This window comes from Apteryx mantelli, chromosome 3, assembly GCF_036417845.1.
Source record: "Apteryx mantelli isolate bAptMan1 chromosome 3, bAptMan1.hap1, whole genome shotgun sequence".
Lineage (NCBI taxonomy): Eukaryota > Metazoa > Chordata > Aves > Apterygiformes > Apterygidae > Apteryx > Apteryx mantelli.
Window position 1 is genome coordinate 110,630,333 of NC_089980.1, and position 26,605 is coordinate 110,656,937.

At 38.0% G+C, this 26,605-nt stretch overlaps 1 protein-coding gene across 13 annotated transcripts in view; it reads left to right on the plus strand.

Annotated features, from left to right (window-relative positions):
• KHDRBS2 (KH RNA binding domain containing, signal transduction associated 2) overlaps nt 1-26,605 on the plus strand; it is a 513,233-nt gene that overhangs the window by 234,638 nt on the left and 251,990 nt on the right. For all 13 annotated transcript variants that reach the window (XM_067294146.1, XM_067294142.1, XM_067294143.1 and 10 more), the window contains 2 exons: nt 21,968-22,095; nt 24,506-24,701. In XM_067294146.1, coding sequence (XP_067150247.1) covers nt 21,968-22,095; nt 24,506-24,701 — 324 coding nt within the window. The remainder of the gene's footprint in view (nt 1-21,967; nt 22,096-24,505; nt 24,702-26,605) is intronic.

A 26,605-nucleotide genomic window follows, 5' to 3' on the forward strand; every position in this document is an offset into this window, starting at 1 on the left:
TGAATGATCCCTAAAAGATTTTGCTCCTTCTATTATTTCCCTGTCTCCCTCATAGAAAATCCCTGCAAATTCACATACACAGCCCTACCAGGGAGAATACCATGTGTAAAATGACATGTCACAAACAGACACGTTGCATACAGCCGTCACGGTAATCGGTTCCTGTGCTTCCCCTGGTCAAGGAGGAACAGAATCACTAAGGGTCCTGGGCTTTATCTGAAATATTCCCCCTCTCCGGCTTCGCTTCCGATCGTCTCTGTCCTGACTGCCTACCGTCAGATGTGCACCGTTCTTCAGTTACCCTCTGTGAAAGAGAGAGAAGAAAGGGAGGAGTAAAGGGATAACAAAACTCTCAAAAGCTCTTCTTCCTTTTTTTTCTCTTGACTGCTGGTAAAAAAGGTGGCCAGAGGAAGAAAAAGCCTGGGGGCTTCCTTAATCATCCATATGTTGCTGAATAGCCCAAAAATGGTTAAGGGAAGTAAAAAGCCTTCAGTTCTCACTACAGTTCCTAGCACAATTGTGAAGACGTTTTAAAAGGGACAATTTTGTGTTGGTTATCTCAAAACAATTCATGTATTTTTATATGTTTTGTGTATTCTGTTATGCAATTGTAACTTGCACATGCAGGTGGAGATAGGCATTGCATAGTGCAGTCTACATGTCATTTAGCTAATTCTTTGGGTTGTCTGTATACAGATTCAGCGAGATTTTTAAAAGCAAAATTATAAACAATTAGAAACAGAAACTTGTAACAGAAGGGATCACACAACCAGTCCTAACTATAATTCTCGATTTTGAATTTCATGAATGTGTATATTACCTGATGGGGAAAGAAGCCAAAGGATAAACCTCAGTCATAGCACCATCTTTACATAGTGCTAATGAAAATATGCATAGAACAAAGTGGGGAAGAGCAGTGCAAGCAAGTCAGTTCAGTTGGAACATACTCAGAAAAAAGCAACAGAGATTAAAAGATTAAAAGAAAAACTCACAAAAAAAAGGACTAAATGTGCATGTTTTATATATATATATATATATATATATAAAAATAAACACACAATAGATGGTTGGAATAACTTTTAAAGTTATAGTGATCATCATAAAAACTCAGGATTTATAGATTGCCAGCCCATTAAGACAATGCTGCTAGTTACTGTATTTGACACAGAGCAATGACAGTTTAATGCTGACCTTCAAAAACTGATGGTGCAATATGAACAATATAATTGCAAAAAGCCTGTTATGTTGGTATTATTAGCAGCAGAGAGCTAAACAAAATGCTTGAGGTTGCTTAAAAAGAAGGGACTAATCACGAAGTCATTAGAATTCTCTCTTAAAACTGACAGATCATGTAAAATTAATTCTTACTTTTCAATTTTCTTACTTGTACTATGAGGATGAGACAAGTTCTGTAAAAAAGCACATCTATAGTAACACACAAATCATCTGCAAGTCTTTTAGTACATAAGAATATTTTTCTGTGTATATATGTATTTGCACTCACAGACATATACACATTTATTCACTTGTGTGTTTGATATTTCCCAGATTTTAAACAGCAGTACAGTTTAGGGCTAGAAGAGAAGAGGTGGAATCTTCAATACTTCAGTCAAACATAACAGCAAGGAAATGTCCTCCTGCTAAACTGGCGTCAATCAGTACAGTTACAGAAAAGATTACTTCACACACAGAAAAGATTACTTCCCTTCAGTACCTAGTAATGGGTTTACTAGTTTTTGGAAATCCTGAACTAATTGTAATCAAGAATATGGCATCTTAATTCAGAGTACAATCCTAACATTTCATGGATAACCTTTTTATGAGGAATATACCTTTTGTCCCATGAAAATTGTACAACAACCTTTTTATGAGGAATGTACCTTCTATTGTCCCATGAAAACTGGATGATATTTGGTCAAATAATAAGCCTTTGAAAAACTCTGTTTGCACATGATCAATAAAAATATTGGGTTCTGTGTCCAAATTAACAGAGAGAGAATTTTTGTTAAAAAATCCTCTCCCAAAAATAAGGTGAAGCTGAATTTTCCAAGAAATTTTGATTCTGACCTGCTTGACGCAATCTTTAGTTCCAAAACCAGCTCAGAACTTCTCAGCAGTATATACAAAATAAGCTTTGAGGATCTAGGATACTGATAAACCAAACATTGCGGTAAGGTCTTCATTTCTGGATGTCAGTGTATTTGAGTTCCATTTTCCATCTTTCCTATAAGCTTGACAAATCCTCAGAGCAGGTATATACAGTGCTTAGAATGAAACAATAGACCAATAGACCACACAAGTTTTGTGTGATATTATAAAAACATTATTAATTGTTTCTGTCTCAGCCTCTGTGGAGCTGGACTGTACTAGTACTCAACTATAAAAATAAATAGTTTCACATCACTAGGCATTGGTACCATCTAGCTCAACATGTGCAAAAATTTATGTTCTTTATTGTTCTTCTAAATGTTCAGCAAAGTGTTGTGCTCTAACTCTAGAGCTTATTTAGCTGCATAAAAATTATAACTTTAGCACTTTAATAAACAAAAGCATAATTACAGCTCATATAGTTACTCCAAATTCTGATTCAAGTTTCTGGAAGGCATGGTCTGGCATTCAAGTTCCCCTGAAGCTATAACACAGTTAAAGACTAATGTAGCTTAGAACCCCACAAAGGCTATTTTATCTTGCACAATTCATGACTTCTAAAGAAAAATGAATTCTGCTTACCTGAAACTGCAGATACTGTAGCTAGGAACTGGTGAGCTGGTTTGTCATCGCATCTTCTTGGTCTGTGCCAGATGAATGTGAAATATATAAATGGTACTTTTATATGAGGCTTAGTACTTTCATTAGAATGTGAAGACTGATACTGTGTGATGATTTATATCTTACTTATACTTTAAAAATGTGTTTTAGTCACATCAGTATCTTAAACGGAGGAATATCTATCCACAGCTTTTACATCTGGTATATTAACTTTCAGTGAGTGTTGCAGTAGTCTACTATCTTAATCCAAGAAATTCATTACCCAACTTCTGTTTTAGAAGGCAGCTTGCAAAACCAGTGGCAACAGCTATGCCGTAATTTCCACCAGAGCAATATATTGTATTTATTTACCACACCAGCAACATTCACTGTTAAATAGGAAACGAGTTAAATCGTGGAGCCATACAGTATCCAAAGAGGGGGGATTACAGTGTGACAAAGCAGAAATTTTGCAGATAGTTAAGCTATTGTGTCAGATTTCAGATATGAAAGACAAAACCATCTTCTTCATGGAAAAAAAGACTCTTAACATTTCTCATTAGGGGACTGTGAAAATCGAGTTCTGTCACTAGATTTCTCAAAAACCTTTGTGCTGATATGATAATAACTTACAAATTTATCTTGTTGGCTTCATACTTAGATAGCAAGCTACCTGTTGAAGTCAATATCTAGGACATCCCACAGATGTATTCCATATTTCTGTTGTTGTACCTTTACACCCCTAAAGCTTTCCTATAATGCGGGATTATAACCCTAATTGCTACTGAACAACTCCATCATAAATAAAAACACAAAATATTTGGCAACACTGAGAATCAATAAACATATATACATATATTGCAATTCGAATACATTTCACTTGAGGAATTAAAAAAACAAAATCCAAGGATTTTATTCCCAAGGAAAAAAAATCCATAATCCATTACTGAATATATGTTTATTGATTGTTTTTTAAATGTAAACACTTTCATTTAAATTGTGAGTTCTCCAAGGCTTTCTTAGATTTTGTATGCCATGGGACAGAATTTGTCAAGTGTGCTACTGCAATATAATTAAAAGCAATAATAAGTAAAAAGTGAAACTAAATTCTTATTTAAAATCTTACCTTCCACTGGAGACAGGCATTTTTGTCTGTGCAAATGTGTCTCTGACTGTCAGTGGTGTATGCTAAATATCACTTTAAAAAATATCAGGGGGAATTTTTATGCTCAGAACATCACTCATCAGCATCTCTGCATATTGAAATGGCCCTTTGAACTGCAAAACCAGTTTCAGGGAGCCTTTTTCTTTCATTGGCGCAGTTTAGGTAACCAGAAAAAATCCTGCAGTAAGTCAGGAAGTTTGATGCCTTGTTAATTTATGACTGTGTATAAAAACACTTTGGAAAAGAAAATGTGTATCGTGGGAAAATGCATGATAAATGCAAATGCATTTTCATGGCAAGGAACACTAATTCTTTGCAAAATCTGTTTGTGTGAGTATGAGAAGGATACAAACAGAGACACATATGATTACACATAGAACTAGTGGATTTTCAAATACAAATTTCTCTGTGCAAATAGTTTTTTGTGTTTCCATTTTTTTTTTGTGTGTGTGTGTGTGTGTGGCCTCCAGCTGTGTGCTTTGCAAACATGGCTGTAAGTGTGTGCTGCCTTCCCTAACAAAATATAGGCCAGAGGCAAACCCTGCCTGTTCTTAGCCAGGCTCCTTCTGCTGGGATGATCTCAAACTTGCATGGCAAGAAAGTCTCAGACCCGAAAGAGACATAACTACGAGGAAGATCAAATTACCTCTTTAAGGAGGTGGGTGTGATGCTGTGAATAGGAATTCATTTGCACACGCAGGAGAGTGTGATGACAGCTGAACAGATTCTGTTGCAGATTGACTTCAGCCCACTTTCTGTGAGTACTTAATTCAGCATAAGAAGTGAGTCATACAATTGCAGAGTTTTGTAGGGATTACTAGTATAAACCCCAAACTTGTTTTTAAGCTGACAGATCTTGTAGTTGCCTCCTAAAGCGTAGGGTTTCCATTCACGCTGTAGAGTATGGTTAAAACGGTAATCTCTGGGGATTGCCTTAGCCTGACGTGAGCGATAGGTTCCCTCGCCGGCAAGGTGGGCGAGATGTGTCGAACAGCCGTAACCGCAGACGGGCGGACAGCTGGACAGTGGGCAGGTCCTCAGGGCCTCCGGGAGGGACATGATGTCGAGGTTTCTCGGCCCCGATGGTCTATTTTAGTTACACAGGTGTCTGTGCTCAGCGGGTTAGTTTGAGTGGATCATAGACGGGAAGGTGCTTGGTGCTGACTACAGATTTCATGGCCGACAGGCCCAGGCTGAGGAGCCAGCGCAGCAGCCAACGTGCAGTGATAATATTCAGTACCATAAATAAGATTGCAACCCTAATTTTATGACTTTTTATAGTCATGTCTTTTTCCTCTACTTTAGACAATGGCATATTCCTATTGTTTGAAGTCTTTGTCCATCTGTCAAGACAGAGCTTCTTTTTTAATTATAATGCAGGTACCCTGGGGAAGTAATAAATCACAGAAAAATGACTTCCTGAGTCAAATTGTCTGTCTGTTTTGATCAAAACAGTAGCTTTTATTCTAGAAGCCTAACAGAATAAAGTGAATCAGAAATAAAATGAGTTTCAAGATTCAAGCTTTCTCCAAGCTCAAGAGTTGCAAGTGCTGGCTTGAAACTGTCTTTGAGGGCTCCTGCAAAATGTGTTCCCAGCCAGAACCATATCCCTGTTTTTGCCTCTTGAAAATCTAGGTTCATCTCTTGGCATCTTTCTAGGTTTTATTTTCTACTTACAAATACTTAACAGTGCCTGAGAATGCGGTATCATAAGATTTTTTTTGTGTGTGTGATGATTTACAGAAATTCCATTTTCCAGACATTCACATGCAAGCATATGGCCTTGGCAGGAAAAAAAGGGATAGTGGGGTTAGTTAGGAAAGAGCAAGTCACTTTTTAGAAGTGCAAAAATCAAAATTATAATTAAATTACAGGTTAGGAAGAAAGGAAGGAAACAGAAAGGACACCTTTTAAGATATGGCAAATTTGGGAGGAAAAATCTTCCCAACCTCCTTTTGGTGTCAACTCTTAACCACCGAAATAACTGTGGATTTGAATCAAGACACGTTGTTGTTCTTCTGCTGAATGTCTCTGGCATTCTGGCCTCTTGCAAAATAAGAACCAGATCATCCATTAAGATGGGGATTTTGAAAAAAATAAGAGAAAGAATGAAAGTGATTTTTTCTACTGCACTGCTGGAACGATCCAGCAAAAACAAGAATGATTTTCTGGTTGGTAGCTCTCAAAGGAATTGTTTGTCCTAAATGTGACTGATGTTTGGGGAAACAGACGCTTTAGAAATTACGAGGAGCAAAAAGACCCAATAGAGCACAGAGGAGATATTCCAAAAAAGCATGCTTGAATTTTCAACCAGTCCTTGAGCTTTCCCTGTTTTGGTTTAAAAAAACAAGGAAGAAGAAAGGTAAACATTATTAAATTTACTGTTGGCTTTGTAAAACTGAGTTATCATGTAATGCATTCGCTAGCAGATATAACCTTTTTTTTTTTCCCATTCATTCTGGATATTTAAAGTTGGTACTGGGAAATGGCCCTAAAGGTGAGAAGGAAAGATTGTTTTGCCAGTAGGACAAAACCTGGAGGAAATTAAAGTGCTCCTGGTTTAAGCAATGCACCTGCCATGTTTGAAAAGCTAATGGATAGGCTTGTGTGGCATTTCTTTTTCATCCTGTTATATTTTGTCGTGGTTCACAGTAAAACGTTTAACAATAACTGATATGTTTACAAATGCTCTCTGAGAAGCTTAATCTCTGCCAATCTGAAATGAACTGAAATGAAGGCAATAAATGAGGTGAAATTTGCACTGAAAAGAAGAAAATTAGGGGTATGAAGACCTGGCCAAATCCCCAGATACTTGCAGAAATGTGGAGCTTTTAAGGCACTGCTTCTATTTAGAAAGTCTGTTTAGGGGTTTTCCAGTGTTGAAAAACTATAAAACGGATTGGGTAAGAAAGGATAGACCATTCATTGGTCAGTAATATGTATTTTATTATTTCAGAAGGTTATTTTAGCTGCTCTCTCAGCCTACTCTTGTTTCAAAACCCCTTTCGTATGCGTACAGATGCTAGTCCTTACCGATTTCGAGTCAGTATTGATTCCAGAACACAAATGACTTTCAAGGGAAGTAGCTTCTACAGCAGTCCAGAGTCTCCTCAGAGAAAGTATGGAACCACTTGAAAGTTAATGAATCTATATAGGGGTTTTCTGTTTGTTTTGCTCCTACTCTTTATACAGAAGGAAGTTTGTGATTGGGACAGACTTGCTCTAGTTCTCTATATTCAGGAATCCTGGCAGACAGCGTGCAAAATATTTCAAAAATAACTATGTTCTGATTTCACAGTCCAACAACCTGGCACAGACATGATGATGTTGGTTGTCCAGAGAGCATTTTGGGGAAGTTAGTTGCAAACTCTTCTTTAAGCAGAGACAAGGAACTGGATGCTCCAAGGAAAGAATAGGTCAAGAAGAGATGTCTGCTCGCTTTCATAGTGTGCGGAAAATGGTAATGGTTCGACTGCTGGTGAATGGGCTTGCAGGAGTAGACTTGAGAGCAGCTAAAAGTTTTCCAGTTTGTGTACCCTGAAATCACCATGCTGTGTAATGAGAAAATCTTTTTTTTAACAGCATCTTTGGCTGTGTTAATTCTCAGAATGCCTCAATAAAAGCTCTAAGATCCCAGCAGAAAAGCCTGGAGTTCAAATTTTCTGGTCAAGACAAAAATTTTGAATCAAAGTTGTTCATAGGAAGTTTTAGGAATCCATCAGAATCATTTTCCAATTTCTCTTTTACCAGACTGCGTAGCCTGAGTAGGTGTTGAGTGTAAAAAACAGGGTGGTTTTGAGAGAGTCCTCCCCCTGGGAGAGAGCTGGCACAGAGAATTTAATCACATAAACCCAGGGCTAGAAGGCTTAAATTCGATAAAATAATCTACCTTTGCTGTTCAGTAGGATTAGTTGTAGGCAACAGGAGCTGAGATTCCTCAGCACCTTGAGGTGTGATGAAGTCCTGTAAGTTTGCCTTTACTCACTATGCTGAATTTAAATGCATAATGAGCTATTGATAACCAATACCTATCCAGATTTGGCATTAAGAAGAATGGCTGACATTGTTATTTTATATTGACAGTTTAATTAAATTCAGTATATTTCAATTTTAATTCAATATATTTGAATTAAAATTGATCATTTGAATTATGAAAGAAGGAAATAAGCTAGACCAGGTTAATTCCACTTATCTCCTTTGATAGAACAACGATGATGATATTGCTCTGTTTTCGTCATATTTTCTATGATGAGGTGACAATTCAAAGATGAGATACTTTGTGCTAAACGTTTCAGATCAGTCACATTGGATTAAATGTAGGACATGTTACTTAAATTGAAGGAAGAAACAAGAGGAATGTCTAGCATTGATTTCTATGCTATTAGCATCAATATGACAGAATTGGATTAATTATGGTTAAATAATAGCTTACAACAACTAAGTTCACAACCAGTTGTATTCTATTCCAAATATTTCTATTGTTAGTCTATATGCCCTTTTAGTTGGAAATCATATGATGGAAGGTGATTGCTGTTTATTCTGTTGATGTTAAGATGATTCCTGATAGGTTTTCTAGCAGAATTAGAATATGGGTGAGGAACCAATAGCCAATGTATAATTTTGTTAACAATTTTGTGCTCTTTCAAAGTGGAATTAATGAGCCCAGTGTTAAGATGGCACTGAGCTCAACAGGTACTACAGTGCGTGCACTTCAGCACAATTTTGTACATTTGAATATCATACGTTAAACCACCTCCTAGATCTGGCCTTTTATTCTCAGATGAAAAAAAATGTTCGTTCTGTGTTTTTCTACGTCTCGTTTCTTAATTACATAACCACATTTTCATCATTCCTTGTTTACTAATTCACACTGGAAATTTAAGAAAGAAGAATTATGACCAGAGTAATGACAGTCATATTACTAATTAATAATAATTCCTTAGGAGCAGGTCTACTAATATATATTATATTTTAAATAACTATATTTGTTTTCACACAAATTTATTAAAATTAAACTATTATTTTGCTTTAGCTATTTATGAAAGACTGAAAAATTAGTTTTAATATAAAAGGGTGATTAGCATTTGCCCTAGAAAAAGTTCCATTAGCATTCCTTTCACCCAGTTTCATGTATGCGTTATCTGCTATAACATTAAGAAAAAAGAGGAATATATTCATCTCTTCATAAAAAAGAAAGTATCTTAATAATTCTTTGTTTATGAATTCATGACTCATAGCACAGGATTAAATTTAATAAGGTGTTTCTTTGATAAAGGCCCAGATTACTAGCTCCAAAGAGAAGTAGACATTTCAGTATAATTCAGTTATAGGTGTTTATAATAAGCAGGGAGGACCACCATAAATGTACTCATATACCATTATGTAAATATTATAATAACTTTAAAAATAAATATGAGTATGTTTGCAAGTGAGGAATTCTATGCATTGCAGTAGTTAGGAAACTAGGCAGGGTGGCTTTTTCAAAACAGTTTTACTATGATGTAGCATTACAAGCTTTTTTATAGATACCTCTTTGTACATAGACGAAGCTTTTCTCTTTTATACTTACATGGCTCTGTGAATGTGGTGACTAAGTGCCCAACAGTCTTGAATGTACAACAGTCTTGTGATGTGGTCCAGTGCAGCTGGAAACTGAGGCAATCGTTTGTGTTTTCCAAACAAGAAGGCACTGCAATGTCTATGGCTGATGGTTGTCAGTGACTGGGGGCTTCTGGATACTAATTTTGGATTCAGTGGATTTTGGGGTCCTTAGTCCCATTTTAGGTGATTTTTTAAGTTACTTGTCCAAGATCAAAAAAGAAATTTTTGGAACTGAACGTGTGCTTTCCCTTCCTTTCCCTAATCTTTTTCCTTTTTTTCCCCCTTTCAGTGTAGTCAGCATGTGCATAGCTTCTGGTTGTGTTGCTCAGAAATGACAGAAAAGTGTTGAATGGTATTTGTTTCTTTTCTTAGATAAAATTTGCTCAAATACTATAAAGTTAGAATCTAATCTTCAATGATAAGGTTATCATTATGAAACTTTTAAAAAGTTTAATTTAGATTCTATCATGTTGTGTTTCTATAAAAATAATTAAACCAGGTTATAAGAAAAAGAAAATACATTAGTGGGCTTGTGAGAAAAACGAATTTGAAGAAAATATATGCTAATGAATCTAGCATTTTCAAGGGAAAATGATAGCTAAGTATGACTGGTTTTTGCTATTTGCATCTCTCCCCTGTATCTCAGGTTTTTCTCCTGAGAATACAGTTTGCTGCTGTGCCCAATGCACACCATCATGCTCAAGATGACATGGTGCAACAGGACACCATATATGGAGCAACACTTCAAGTGTATGCAGAAACTGGGGTGAAATACAGAATGGAATATCTTGTTATAAATGCATCTGTTTAAAAGCTGTTTTTTCACTTCTGGGTATAAGTTTAAAAATAGATTTTTAACCTTTACTGTTGTCTGGGGCCATACCACATGGCAGCCCCCATCTCTACTGCGCTGCCACACTGTAGGCAACAGCGGTGCTGGAACTGGACCACTTGCTTCTGCATAGATCCTCTCTGTGAGGGCCCTTCAGTCCTGGGGCCAACTTCAGTTTTCCCCTCCAGCCTGCAGCTGTCTGTATTTGTTCTGCAGCCAGTCTTTTGGGGCAGACATGTGGGGAGAGCAGTATTAGATGCATTGGCCATTAAGCAATCTAAGAGGTTAAAAGATTTTCAGAAGCAGATTTTTTTGTTATCTGGTAGTAAGCAGGTATTAGCTTGTATTCTACCAAAAAATAAAAAAAAAGAAAAAGCAGCGATAATTGTATTAAAATACTGAGAAACATCTTTCATGTATGCTGCAAAGCAGAACACAAAACATGATAAACACAGATGTCCTATCTCTTGTGAACTTTCCTATTTGCAAGGGTTTATGTAATACCAGGAGAAAAGGTATTCAAATCTAAATAATAGCAAACAGTTGCTATTGGTTGCCTAACAGTTGCTAAATCAGTTCTGTAACTGATGATATATATTTTTATCATATTATATATTAAATTGTTGAGCCTGAAACGCTAACGATATTTTCACATATATCTGGTTACAATTCAAAAGATGATTTATAATAAATTAGTTGCAACACTTGCTTAGTCTTACACACTTCATTCCTGAATCCTTCACATACTATTTGTTTAAAAAGAGGCGGAGACACTTGAGAATGAATTTATCTGTACTCGATATTCTGTCTTAGCCTTTTTTGTAAGTGATTTTACTATCCCTCTTTACTGTCATTTCCTTAATCACCTTTCCTTTTGTCTCCAATCTTATTCTGAAAAGACAAAGCCCACAACAGCCTGTCTTTATACCTGATGCATCCCTGACAATATAATCTAGAATAACATCTTTTTTTAAATTTCATATTTTTAAAAGTGCTTTTGCTAATTTATTCAGCTTGTCTTTTGTTTTGGTTTTGTTCCAGAAGTATTATTTTAACCTATTTGATATGTTTTTTTCCCATTCCTTTCCATCTTTATTTTCTGCTTATTTATTTCTCTATTTGCATACTAAGGGCATTCATTCTCACCTGAAGTTTGGTGTAAACTTCAGTGAGCTGAGTCTAAAGTTTTCTAGTATTTCTAGTTTCTATGACAGTTTGGACAGTGAACTGGGAATTCAATAGCAGTATCTTTTCATGTTATTTTTCTCTGGCTTATTGAATATAAAACTAAAAAACCCATAATATAATGTCTGCCTTATTTTTTTTGTTGCTAAATACAAAACTCCTGCTTTCATGCAGCACCTAACCTGCCTGATATGATTTCCTGAGCTCACAGAAGCTGAGACAAGAGACGAGGTTCCCTCTGGTTCTCTTTCTTGGTTTGTTTTTGGTATTTTCACTGTTCTGGCATATGACAGCCTTTTATAATGATCTTACAAATCTTCAGGATAAAGCCTGCAAAGTCTTGCTGTTTGGAACAGAGGCAAAAAGGGACAGTAAAGAAGCACATTACTTGAGTGCGAGGAGGCAGATGGTCCTGGTAAAGAATTAATGCCCTGATGGAGGACTGGCTTCAGCACTGCAGAGCCCTGTGCAGAGGGCGTGGGAAGGGGGCCCTGCCATGTAACCCAACCTAGAGCAAGCACAGTACACCCTGCCTGTCTGCAAGACGGTTGGGCACGTTCCCTGCTGAGCACGTTCCCTGCAATATAACCTGTTTACAATTCAAAGTTGTCTTCTACATTAGATGAATGAGAATTTAGATATTATGCAGCACAGTTTTTCCCCAGAAGGAAGGGGCTCCCTAGAGTGAAGTGTGGAAAAAGGGAGTCCTCACATGCCTGCTTATTCTCCTTTAATTTTTACCTATATCATTACTTTGGTTATCCATTATTCTTCCATACTGAAGCTAATTTAGATTATAACAGGTTCGCACATATTTAAAATACCTTTGATTCCAACAGTGAAAATTGCTTGTGTATTTTTACAGTGCTATTAAACGCCATCCTCCTGGCATGTTTTGTTTTATTTTTTCCTTAGTATACAAAAAAGTCTTGACTCTGGGGAAAATGTGCTATGCTGTTTAGTTTGCATTAGTCATATTTCCGTGCAGAAGTGCATGAGAAATACAGTTGTTTTCTGCCTTGACCTCTGGCTAAGGGGAATTCTGGAGTCACTGGTATCTCTCAGCAACCAGCCGCTGACGGTGGCCTGAGGCTTCTCGAATGGGTTTCTTTGCCTGCTGTTATGACTGACAAAGGAAAGAAAGTCTTCAGCCTTTTTTCACTTTTACCCCAGCTTCACTTGATCCTATGTCACTGATTTCCTCCCTGCTGAGGAGTTGTGTCAGACAGCGGTGCTTGCTGCTGCTGCTTGAACAGTGCTAGGCGGAAAAAATACCATTTTGTTCTTGTTAGAATATCAGCAATTTGTGTGATCTTGTTTACTCTGAACCTACAGAAATCTACCTGGACGCTGGCCATAGCCAAACTGGTGGATCCAAGAGAGTTTCGGCATTGCTAGACATGGCTGTGCGCTCCCCTGTGTGCAGCCCCGCAGTGGGTGAGCAGCAGGTCCCAGGGGATGGGGGTCCACGTCCCCCTCCCCATGCTTTGCTTTCCATAATGCAGGTATCAAGGGATCTAGATGGGAACCCAGCTTATTCTGGTCAAATCCTTATTCTGGAAAAATGGAGGACCGAGGACGCAGGTCATGCTGCCATCCACATGACTTCTCTGCCTAGGCAGTGTTGCTGTGATGAATCATCTTCCTGCTCCCAGGATTTTATAGCTAGGTCTGTGCTGACTAAATCGAAGATATTCTCTATTGTCAGATGTAGTATCAGACCAAGGTTATTTCTAAATTTTAGTATGTATTAGTAGCATTATTAATATCATTTCTATTCTGTGTTTGTAATAGACTTAGTGCTCACAAGACAGACTTTACTCCAAGGACAGCTCATGTTATCTTTAATATATATTGCAATAAATTGAGGTAATGCTACTTTTGCTTTAAAAGCTAATTCATGTGTCCTATATCAAGTTCAGTCCCAAAGTACTGTGTAAGATCAACTCGTACAGTTTATCGCCAAATAGGATTTTAAAAAGGTCTAAAATGATTCAGATACCATAAAAGAAAGGACGCTCAACAAAGCTGCAGCAAGATATTTGCTTGGCCAGACTTCTCATCCTTCATTGCTCTTTCGAGTCTCCTCAAGCCAAGCACCATCTTTTGTTTGCTGTGCCATGTGGGACCAAGAAAGCAAAGCTGCAGCAGGCCTGGATGAGACAGGCACACCAAATGAGAGTAAATGTGTCTGAATTTTGCTGGCTTCTGTTGCCAATCTTTTTATCCTTGACAAGAGGCAGCAAACTCATAGCAGTAAGTTAGGAGGCATTACTGGTCCCACCTGGCATAGTTAAAAAAACAAAAAAGATGCATAGGTGCTGTGTATAAATTGTTAACTTCATTTGCTTTAATTATTGAGTGAAATTAATACGAGTATTAATGAGCGAAAGGCTGTGGTCTGTCTTGTGCAGTTCTTATTAGACAGGTACTCCAGCCTGAAGAGTGATTAGTGATCCTAGTAGCAACCCAGTTATCTACAAACAGCTGGAGGGCAGCAGCGGCAGTCATGCTTCTGCTCCCTTCAAGCCAGTGGTTTTTCCCAGAGGATGAGAGGTCAGATCACATGCCTTCCCTCCTCGGAGCCACTATAAACATCCACTGCAAATTGTCAAGATTTCTTTAGGGGTAGATGGCTACATCACCTTCCCTGTATGGTCTCTGTTTATATTACCAAACCCCTTATATATTCCCTTCAAGTGATAGCTATTAGCACAAGTCTGGTAGCTAGGATTTGCTCAGAATTAAATCTGAGGATAGGGAGCTGCCAGCTAACTGATTTCTGTGGCCTCCTAAACATCATTTGAATTAATTACAGACCATGGTGTCTATTTGTTTTCAGGCCTGCAAGCAGGAGGGGTGGAACAAACGTGGGCAAATGTCTGCAATTTAGTATGGGTTTCTGAAAGTTTTTCAACAATCATGCACTCCATTTTTGCTGTGGTTATTCTGTATGGCTAACATTTCCATATAAACTGGAATAATCTTATCTGTTAAAGGCCCTCCTTAGGATGAAAAAAGTTAATTAAATTGAGTACACAACTGAATGAGGCTTGTTTTGCTCTGTTGTAGCAAAGACTAAAATATCTGGATTGAAGTTTCATGGCAGTTGCCTATGCACAATTTACATTCTGGGTATTGGCAGCTTTGCTTCAGATGCGGAGGAGCAAGCTGTCGCCCCTCCCTTCCCCGCTGCTTGTAGAGTGCAGTGCCCCGTGCTGATGATGCCAGGCAGATTTAATTGTGCATGCTCAAAGAGAAAAATGACATCCACGCTTGGGTTAGTGCTCTCTGTGGCAAGCTGACAAATCCCCCAGCTGTCAACTAACCTCAAAGGAAAGTGTGCATGGCTCTAGCTTATGTCTGCTTACATTCTGCCCATAGGCATTTCTAAGCTGAAACCCATATTGGTTGCAACACATTTACTGTTACTGAGAGAAACGTATGGTCTGTTCTACATGTTTCAATCTTTAATGGTGACCCACACAATTAAAGTTTATTTTTAGACAGACTATAAGCAGGTATGTGGCAAATGAAAGGGCAAAATGTTTATGGTTATAGATCTGGCTATGTTGCTGATTGCTTAGAGAAAATCACATTTTTTTCTTGGGCTCAGAGAGATTATATTTATATTTTTATGTATTGAATGGGGATATTGTCTGCCAGAGAACTGCACACACACAAAATAGCCTTAGCAAGTGCCAATATATATGGGAAAATGCAGAGAGGCATGTGCTGCTAATGAAGTATTGGAGTCACAGAGGAGGACTTCTGGCAGAAGAATTGTCACTTGTGGTGCACTGCAGGTTGTCCATCTAAACCTATTGTTACCTGGCACCTATGATCCAGTGGAATAATCAAACCAATCTGTGAATGGGCAAAAAGCCATCCTAACAGATGGCTTTGAGTGTAGGTAACCAGAAAACCATGCACATACATTAAATATGGGTTCAGAAAGCATGGATCTTATCTAGGAACATCAAAACAGCTGTCTGTTTTGAGCTTCTCTGTATATTGTTAAGAACATATTCCATACCCATCAGACACCCACATAAGATGGGCTAGAGCCAGCTCCCAAGGTTCTGCTGGGCTTTGTATGAATTGTTTGGTTGAACATGAGCTCAGCTACAGATTAATCTCATATTTTACAGTGAACTTTGAATTTGAATTATAGAGACAAAGAATGAAGTTTGAGGATGGAATTCCACCCGCAGAATTTGCATGCTTAGCTGAGGCCCTGCCTCACCCAAATTTCTGGTGATGGAGAGGGCTTTCCAGTCTACCTGGTACAATTGTCTAAGTTTCTTAAATAAACAATGGTAGAGAGTGAGAGGCTGACACCTGCAGAAAAAGATCCAATACCTTTACATTTTTAATCCATTAGAATCTTAGAATTGGACCTTGGGATATAAGGCAATAACAGGAAATGCTAATGCCTGTCAGGACAGGATTTAGTTCACCAAGCTCTCTTCTGATACTGAGCAGCCAGTGCTAGCCTCCTTTTTTCGTAACAGATACTTAAAGCACTCAGCTAGAAAGTGAGAATTCCTGGGTTCTTGGCCTCTTCAGTACGCTAAAGAGCAGACCCTGATCCCCTGACTCTGGGTGAGTACTTTTTACTGTGTAGCTGAAGCTGAATCATCTCACAGCCAACTGTCATGAGGCCAAAGAGAGCACAAAGAAGCAGGACTCTAGGGAGTTCTTCACCCCCAGTTATTTTCACAAGCTGAATTCTTCCCCATGTACACAATGGGGAAGCATACACGCATGAGGATAATGTTTCTTTTAGTGTCCAAAATTAGTTAGTATGTATCCAAAAACAAAAAATGGATTATATTCACATCCCCTAACTCCACCTAAGTCCCTGTGTCCTGCTGGCTGGCTGTGGGCTTTCTGAAGCATCTATTCGATAGAAAATTGTAGGCTAATTGGAATTTAAGCTGCCTGAATATAGCCCCAAGGCAGCAACATCAGGATTTAGGGGAGATATTTTAGCTTCAGCGAATCTCTGCAAGTACACGGAGCCCTCAAGCTCTTTTACTGACACTGGAAGCTGTGCAAGATGCAGAAGTGCCAAGGGAATTCAAATTCATCTCCTGTTTCCTTTCTGCTACATAGTAGGCAGAGCACAGGAACAGAGGAACACAGAATGGGGCATAAGTATGTATGTGAATATGGTGCTCTCTGTCGGCAACAGGCAGTTTCAGAGAATATATTTGCCTGAGAGAGAAAGAGTGTTTAGTAGTTCAGACAGTGCAGTTTGGGATTTTCAGGAATGCAGGACCAGATTTCTGTTCCTGGCAGTGCAGATTTATTGTGAAGAGATGACGGTCTTTCACCATCACAGCTGACTCTTTTTACTGTAGGTTCTGTCTTAAATATTTTTTGAAGACTCTTTACGTAGGGAAGCACTTTAAGAATTGTACAGGAAGTAACCATAAGAAAAGTGTGCATTTTTGCAACCACTTTTTCACTGAGTTAAAATCAAGGAGAGTTTGGTCGCTCAAACAGAAAATGCTAACAGATAGTTGTTTGGTCCTAGAATTAAGATACCTGTATATTGTCCTAATTGTAGCAACATGAAGGATATGGTGTGTGGAGGATAGTCTGCTCTTCATATCTAGCTTAGTTGTATAAGGAGTGTGAATATGCTATGAAGTGTGGTCTGTATGAGGGACCAAGTGAGCCCTATTTATACTTCAAAGCTATCAAGGCAAATCATGATTATAATTTTAAGTTTGATTTGAGTAAATCTGCGTTCTTGAATTAGTTTTTGTTCAACATAAATTACTTTCCTCTTAAGTATAGAATTAGAATGAAATTCAACTGTCACAGATAAAAGTAATAATTTTTATTAATGAACTGTCTATGTCTTACTCTTTGATTTCTTTATTAACTCTCCTCCTTTGTCACTATATGTTCTTGTTAATTCAGATCAGGTTTTGCAGCTTGCATCATACTTAGCCATCTTTTACAAAAATGGTTACTTGAGTTTTTTAGCTTATGTGCATTCTCATCTTTGCTGTACTTTTCTGTCTTTACTGCCCTGGGTGAGCTGCCACTAGTCTGATTTTGCTACTAACAGGAGGTTTCTTCTGTTCCTAGAATAGTCAAGGCAACTGATCTAATTAACCATTCCCAGCCCTCATTAATACACATTGTTTGGCAGTTTGGGATAAATGTGTTCACGTACACTAGAATACTAAATATTTTATCTAAAAAATGTAATTTGTTTTCAGGCACTTACACAGACATCCTGAATTATGATGGCCCTGGATGCCACTGACTTTGCTAAGATTGTAAATCCTTGGCATTTCCATAGTCAAGATACATGTTTAAGTGAATAGGTGTGGGTGTGGGTGGTTAGCTCCCCCCCACAGGGGCTGTTTGCAAACATTGACTGCCGCGGTCTGAGCAGATGGCACTCTTAGTATCATCATCACCTGGAAAAGCTGTTTGTAGCTAGTAATGCAGTTAAGGATATAAACAACATGGATTTAAGAGCAGAATATATAGGTTAATGTAGATCATCAGCTATGAGGCTTCTAAATTAGAGAAAAACTAGTAAGTACAGAACAAAACAGGTTACTCATGAGTTTATTTTAATATGAAGAGTGAGAGCTTTTTTCTGAAACACTATTTATTACTGCAGTGTGTAACTGCTTCATTATACTTTGTTCAGTACAGGTATGTCTTGCAACATCTTGTGCTCTCTCTTGGGACTAGATATCTTTGAAACAGCAGCATAATTTTGCTCAAGTGCTAGGCTCTGAGCTCAGCTACAATTAAATATTCAGCAGTATTCTCTGTCTCTAGCTAGACTCATGTAGTAGTTATGAAAGATTAATTCAATGTTATGTTTCTGTTTAATGAAAGAGTTGAAGTAAGCATTCCTGTTAAAAATTGCAGATTTCAGGTTTAGACAATTATGATTTTTATTATGCTTTTTAAAGGACACATAAGATAAATGATCTATATAAAGTTACAGCTTTTAATTGAGATCTTTCAGGATACCCTTCCCAGCATCTTAATTACAGTCCTTCATGTACTTTGTTTTTTTTTCCTTGCCGTTTCAAAATACATTGTGCATATTTCTCAACTGGACGTGCTGTAATTGATCTGCAGAAAAACAAAGGGCACTGCATACCAGAATGGTACGGATTTACAGATCTTGCTGTATTTTATAAATGTTATTTAGATTTTCTTTTTGGTCAATATTAATATTTTAAATGATATGCAGATCTGGATAAGGAATAGCAGCTATGAGGCAATTTATTCTACAAGTTCATTTATTCAGGAATGTTCCAAAGGCGAGAGATTAAAGCAGCTACACAGAAAGTTCCAACTTCTGTACCATGCAGGTTTTTTACATCTCTCTTTTACAAAACTTACTTGCATTATTTATGAAGTTCACTCCTAACATTCATGTAGAAGCTGAAGGGTAAACTCAACTGGCAAGTTTGAAGTCATAATCCTTTCAAAGCCAGGCATGAATAACAGATAATATTAATCAAGGCACAATAAATGATACCTTTTCAGTTATTGCTATAAATATGATTGATTGCTATCTGTGTTTTTCTCTGTGTTTTACAGAGCATGTTGATTTGGGAAGATATCTTTGGCTTAGTATCATTAGTGTCAGAACAATAGAAAAATGTACAAAAGGATTTGGGGATTGGTGTGAACTGAAAGCTATTATCTGGTTTATTAGCAAGTTGGGGATTCATTTTTAATTATGATTCTGCTGCAAATACCATTTGTAGTATTATATATTTGGAGTTCTTTTTTGAATTTTGTTAATAGATTTTATTCCAGCTGCATTAATTAGAAATTTAGAAGTGAAATTATGACCAGGCCTGTACTCTCTTAGAACAAAATAGGTTCAGCACAGTATCTCTAAATAGATTGCCAGGACCTCAGATTCAGTTTTGTAGGAGGAAGGGACCTTAGCTCTTTTGTGGAGGCTCTTTGGGATGTATATATAAGAGTAAAAAAAAAAAAAAAAGTGGCAAAGCTGTCTGAAGAATTCCTCTACCATTTCTCCCTCCCCTCACCACTCATATCTGCCTCAGTTCACCAACCTTTCAACTTGAACAAGAGCTCTAGGCTTGGTTTGATTTGTTTCCTAAATCAGGTTTACTGAATGGCCTTTCCTTCCAACAATAGCTTCTGTTCAACAGGGGGATCTGTAAACAGGGGGACCTTGGGCTCGAGAGAAGGTGGATGGGAACTTCACAGAACCAAATGAAATGTCAATGAAATGTCAGCGGCAAGGCCCTCAGGGCATCGTCTAGTTCTGTCTCCCATTCCAAGCGCTTCTGCCAACACTAGGCCAGGGTCTAGTTGAGTCTTGAAAACTTCCAAGGATGGCAACTCTGCTGGCTCTCTGTGTAACCTGTTCCAGGAGTTCATCTCCTCCTAGTGAAGGACTTCCTCCTCATGTGCAGCCTGGATCTCCTAAGTCATGTGCTGTGGTTATTGCCCCATGTTGTTCAGGCTACCACTACCAAGGTGTCATCTTTGTAGTTTCCCATCAAGTGATTGTAGGCAGCTATTAGATCACTTCTTAGTCTCCTCTTCAACAGACTAAACAAGCCCACCTCCATCAGTCTCTCCTCACTGTTCACATGCTCTGGGCCCCAACCATCTTGATAGTTCTCTGCTGGACCCTCTTCAGCTGCACCCTCCACATGCCTCTTGAACCTGGGGGCCAAAATTGGAGAAAGTACTCTAGGTGAGACCTAATCAGCATTGAGTAAAGAGGATAATAACTTTCTTCAGTCTGTGGGCTGCACTCCTCCAAAGTAGCCCAGTATGAAATTTACCTTATTCCCAAATGAGAGCACCTTGTTGGCTCATTCAGCCAGGCATCCACCAGGTCATTTCAGGTGCTCCTACCCAGCCTTTGACTTCCCAGCCTGTACAAGGGCATAGAGTTGGTTATTCCAGCTCTGGTGCAGCACTCTGCACCTCTCCTTGGTGACCTCCTGCAAGATGCTGCTGTTGGTCCAGTCCTCCAGCTGCTCAGAGTCCCCGGAGGTTGCACCTCTACTGGTCAGTGTGTCAGCCACCTACCCGTAGCATCATCTGCAAATTTCTTAAGCCCACTCTGCTGACAGAGGAAGTGTATTATATATCTGCCTTCAGAAAGCTGAAAAGATTAAGGAATGAGCAAGGCCCTGGTTATACCCCTCCATGTGCCTGGTCTGTAACTTGCCTAAAAAGAAGTGTCACTTGTAATGCATCCCGGACATTCATCCATCTGAGAAGCATCAGTCACTCTAGTGTTTTCAGAGCTTTAAATACCAGTCAATGGCAGTTGCTTATTAAAGAAAGGAAAAACTGAAGGGTTGAAATTCAATAATCCTTTCTGTTTTGAAACACTAATACTGTTGCACAGTTCTACTGTCAGAGAGCCAGCTACTGCCGTGGGCTCTTATTACCATGATCAGCAGGCAAAAAGCTGAATACAAAAGGAAAGAAACTAAAGAAAAAGGGAATTCTGACTGAGGCAAAGACTGTAAAATATGTATAAATTGTCTAATATTGTGTATTTTGTATCAGTAAGAAAAGGAAATTCATCTGATCTGTTTACTGAGCCAGGAGAAGCTTGCAGTGCTGTAGAGCTGATGCCTTGCAGTCTCACTATAGGCCTATTTTATATCATTTAACAATGTTAGATGGTAAAGATGGTATTGTTACTTACAAGTTCTAAAGAAAGAACTCCTTTGAGAAATTGTTTAGTGGATATATAGAATAGACTAAAGGCTGCATTCAGTGATGATAACATTCAGTAAATGATGCAACTACATTCAATGATGATAACATTCAGTAAATGATAAAAGTGTAGGGTTTAAATTCATAACACTATAATCATTGGTATGTTATGATTAAATCACCCAGTTAAATTAATCCAGTGTAAATTTTCCATGCCAAGGTGCAGTGTCAGAAGGAATCTGTGTTTAGAGTGCATAAAGGTAGCGAGGGATGTCCGCCAAAAAATATAAAATATGTATAAAATGCATTTTTTGATCCAATTTCAAGCTGTTTGAGGTTGGCACCTTTTTTATGTGAAAGTCCATTTGCATCTTGTTTACAGATATGTTTCTGGTGTCTGCTTTGTGTGTATGCCTTGTGTGCCTTGTGTGTTTTATTTTGTGTGTATATCTTCTTTATGGCCACCTTCATACACGCATAACTTTGTCTTTCCACATATTATAAGTAGTTGTCCAGTCCTTGAATACCTCAATTTCATATCATTTCTGCATATAAAAATATGATTTTTCAGCATACAGGTAATATTGCAGAGTAATTCATACAAACAAGATCCACATAGAAAAGTGGGAAATGCCAAACAGTAATTCTGTTTTGGGTGGTTTAGCAGCTCAGCCAAAATATTGACAAAGTTTCAGTGAGTTTTACCATTTACATTTCAGGATTATAATGATGAAATTCGTCAGGAGCAGCTGAGAGAACTATCATATTTGAATGGTTCAGAGGATTCAGTGCGTGGACGGGGCATTAGAGGAAGAGGAATCCGTGTGCCACCTGCTGCTCCTTCAAGGTGTGTTAGCATGAGCTATTATGCCACTAGTTTTAGAAATGTAAACACTAGTAAAACAAGCATAGTTTAAATAAAAGAAAATCACGTACATGTCATGATCAGTGAACCAAAATGTTTTTCTTCTGAGAAATTGTCTGGTCAATATTGTTCCAGGTCCTCTAATGTACAGTTCACAGGCTATAGTGGGTGGTATACCACAAATATCAGACTACAAATCAGATCAGATTATGAAGCCAGTGAAAGGCTCTTTCTAGGAAAGAATATTCTGTCTGGCACAGAATCAGTATTATTGTGGGTATCATAAAATCTTTGGTCAGTACAAGAGCATTCTGTGCTATAGTCAGAGAAGGCTACGTAGCTCGGATGACACTTTATTTGCCAAACAATGACATATTTGTTGGGTATATTATATGCATAATATTATATCTATATTATACATATTACTTTATATATTATTTGTTCTATGTGTTATCAATTCTATATGAATTACACTGACATCGTCTAAAAGTGTTGGTGTATGAATTTGTTTCCTGAATTCCTCCAAGTACTTTTTCATGTATTGGCAACAGATAGCTCTGTCTTTGTTCATAAGGCCAGTATATAATCTTAATGCTCTCTTTCAGACTCTTTTTTCACTGTGAAGCCTTGAGAAATTAGTTGCCTAAGGCATCTAAGTTATGTAGTTACGTCTAGACTTCCATAGAGATCATTTCAAGATGGGTCCTAAGGAATCCAGTTTTATTTCAGAGAAGATAGAATGGGGTTCTTCCTTATTCTAAACTAGATGGAGGGGTTGTTCTTCAGTAATTAAATTGACTGATCTTGCCTATGCCCTTTTTTTCCCCAAAGGTCTCTATCATGTCTCCCTTCAGTTCTTTCTGAATTAAATCATAATTTTCTATCTGTATTGTGAGGCACATGCATAGATTTTTTTACACTTGGCATTCATGACCATCTAAGTGTTTATCTTCCACTGAAAGTCTTTTGGGGTTCAGAAACCAGTCTTTCTTAGACCTGAGATCTTTGAAGAGCTTGACTCAATAGTTATATTCAGAACATCACTGCAACAGACTGCCAGCTTTTAAATTACCTTCAAAGAATACTCAATGGGGTACTGGCCCCCATTTCTTGCAAAATACTCTACTAGTTCAATACGTTGCATAGAAAGTAGGATTTTGAATGCTTGCTCTACCTACAACTCCAAAATCCCAGGAAAATGTTTTAAAGACATTCTATTGAAGCTGGGCCAATGTGCAGCTACAAGTACAAGAATTATGGGATTGAAAAAAATCAAAATGTTAGGAGAGGATGCTCCCCCTGGACACCATTCCTCCCAGCTGGTTGCCCTGCTCACTGGGATTAACATATAAGCCTCCCCAAAAGGTAGTTCCTTGAGGAACTCTAAAAACATTGCAAATTAAATATTTAAAGCTAAATATAAAATATTTATAAAATGCATTTTTTAGCATAAAATTGGCTACTTGTAGTAAAATAAGGAACATCAAAAGCTGTGGATTTGACTTTCTCAATAGTGAACTAACAGCGGCTCACACTACAAGGGAAACGAGTTCTGTTTACGGCTCTGGACCTGGCTGTTAAGTGATGCCAGTCGTGTCACTCAAGATCATACGGAGCATTTGCACAGTCTTCAAAAAGCGCAGCACACTCAAGAGCATACTGCTCTGAAAGAAAACTCAAAGCTTGCTTCCCTGATATATCCCTTTCTAATTCAGGGTGTAGTATAATTACCAGACCTTGTTTGTAACCTGTAACAGCTTCTCCTTCTGACATACTGATTAGTACAGTGTGATGAGTACAACATAAAAGAATGGGAGGATGCTGAACTTCTCTGTGCTTATCTGTAATCGCTGATCTCTCTGCGCAGTGGGGGAAAGCAGAATAGCAGGCTACCCTTCCCTTCTGTTGCACTAAATTCAATAAGAAGGAAAGTGCCTGCTCTCCCTTGGTATCAGTGCTCTGCTTTGCCTTGCCATGTGCTTTTCTGTCATCTGCCATACTCTTCTGCTGATCAGTCCCACCCACCAATAAAAAGGAGGATGCGAAGATGACTGCTTCTGTAGTTTGAGATCAGCAGATGAAAGTCCTCAATTTCTTCTTGCTCTAGTACTGCTTTAGAGTAACTCCACAAAAATGAATGACTGATCCACATTTTCACTACTACGAGCAACAAGAGGATCAGGTTTAAAAATCACTGGATGGCTTAAAAATAATGCCTTTCCATAACACTATTCCTCCTGACATATTGCCTAAAAGCACTTGACTGCCAAAACCCCAGTTACACATTTTTTAAATAGTAGTAAAGAAATATGAACCTTTAAAATGGGGTAATGCTTACATGCCCTTGCTTGATGTGCATGCCAAAGTATTGATTTCTTTTTACTCCCCCTAGGGGTCGTGGAGGTGCGATTCCCCCGCCCCCACCTGGACGAGGTGCCCAAGCACCCAGAGGAGCCCCAGTGACGCGTGGAGCACTCCCAGTCCCTCCAGTAGCAAGGGGCGTTCCCACCCCACGGGCACGGGGCACTCCGGCAGTCCCCGGCTACAGACCGCCCCCACCACCTGCACACGAGGCCTATGAAGAATATGTAAGTAACTGCATGCATTAATAATAGATGTGAGCCCCACTTCTGTGGCCAACTTCAAGTACTCCTGAACTTGAAGACTCTAGTCCAATAATTCCTCTCTTTCTACGCCATACCTCTTAATGGTATATCATAGCCTGAGTGATGTAATGTCTGCAAACCTGTGTTTTAGGTGATGGGGGTTCCTATAGTTTCTCATGGCTTAGCTTTGGATATGGGAAGGTCATGCTGATTAGCTCTTAGGGCATCACAAAAGAACAATATAGATACTCTAAAGACTGTATTATAGCTAAAAGGCATTACTTACTGTAGACAAGTTCTTAGGAACAGTAAATTATGTTCTTTGTGAGAAAATAAGATTTTTTTGTTCTCCTGAATCCTTTTTATTACATATAAATGGATATATGTGTATATTTACTTGCATTCAAAATCAAGTGTGTTGTAGATGCATAAGAGAAATAGAAATTCAGGTAATTTTCATGCAAACTGATAAAATGATGCATATTAACAAGTAGCAATACTAACTATCACCTTTTCTTATGAAGAGTTATAAATAATTGTGCTGTAAACATCAAAGCTTTCAAGTGATCCTCATTAATGTTCCCTCCTGGAACTATCACCATAACAACAGATATTCAGGTAGAGGAGAAAGTACCATCAAATATAATGTCTGACTTTTTCTAACTGTGGCAAATCTAAGCATAAGATGACTATCCATCCGCTCCATAATCCTAATTTTAAACTATCATTAGGAGAACCATTGAGAAGATGCAGGGCTTATTCAATTAGAAGTTTTCCTGGAATAGAAGAAAGAAATTGAAAAAAATATATATTCATTATTGGTAAAGCTTTACCCACCCATCTATATTTGTAGAATAGGGGTTAGATCATGGCCACTTCAAATCACGGTGAAATTTCTAGCATTCAGGTTAAAAGTCCCATCTTATATTTAGTGGCAAATACAAAGGCAAAACAAAAGGTATCACAGTTTTATGACATAATAGTGAGTTTGATAAGGTGACACAAATTCCATTAATACCAAAAGTCACAACTGAACATCAGGACCAAAAAGGAGGGAAGCAGTCAGTCTCTCTTGTGCCCTTGTCATTATTTATCTCAACACAGTTTCCATCTCTAAATGAAAAGCCCTGATGAAAAAAGGAATTTTGAAAAGTATATCGTCTTTTGTAGTTAGTGTATTATCTCTTGGTCTCAAAATGTATGAGGTCTTCCTGTTCTGTGCAGAACTGCATCTTTTCCCAACCCATGAGTGACAAATTTCGAAACAGAATCCTTGTAATTTGAGATTAAGATTATAAACGAAGGAAATCTTTTTTTTCACCTACAGTACTAGTAAATGTCCTAGGGTATTAAGCAGTTTTTAGGGAGTATTTTTTTCACTTTTTCTGGAAGGCTAATATACAGAAAGCAGGAGGAGAGGTTGAGGCAGCTGGAATATAAAACGCTAGGAAAACATTCAGCCAGTTCCCCGTTGTTTTGACATGCTTATACTCTCAGGAACACAAAACAGACAAAATTAAAAGGGTCATTTTTGTTTGTAATAAATTATTCCTTAAAACAAACAAATGGGTTCTCATTTCTATTTTGCCTACTTACGTAGTAGCAAGAAAGATATTCGTATGTTTTGGAGAGCCTTTGGTCTCTTAGATCCTTTCAACATGTATATTCCACAACTGGGAAAATATGGGCTCCCCAGACTGTCTGTCATCCAGCAGTTTGCAATGAAAATCTCTTGCCATTTTGGAGATAATTATGAGTGTAATACAAATACTATTTCATCTTGATATCCTATGGATGGAGATAATAATTAATCCTCTGTTGGTGTGCAAGTGGAAGGAAAATTTCAAAGTCATATCAAATAAATATATGAATTTGTAAATAATATT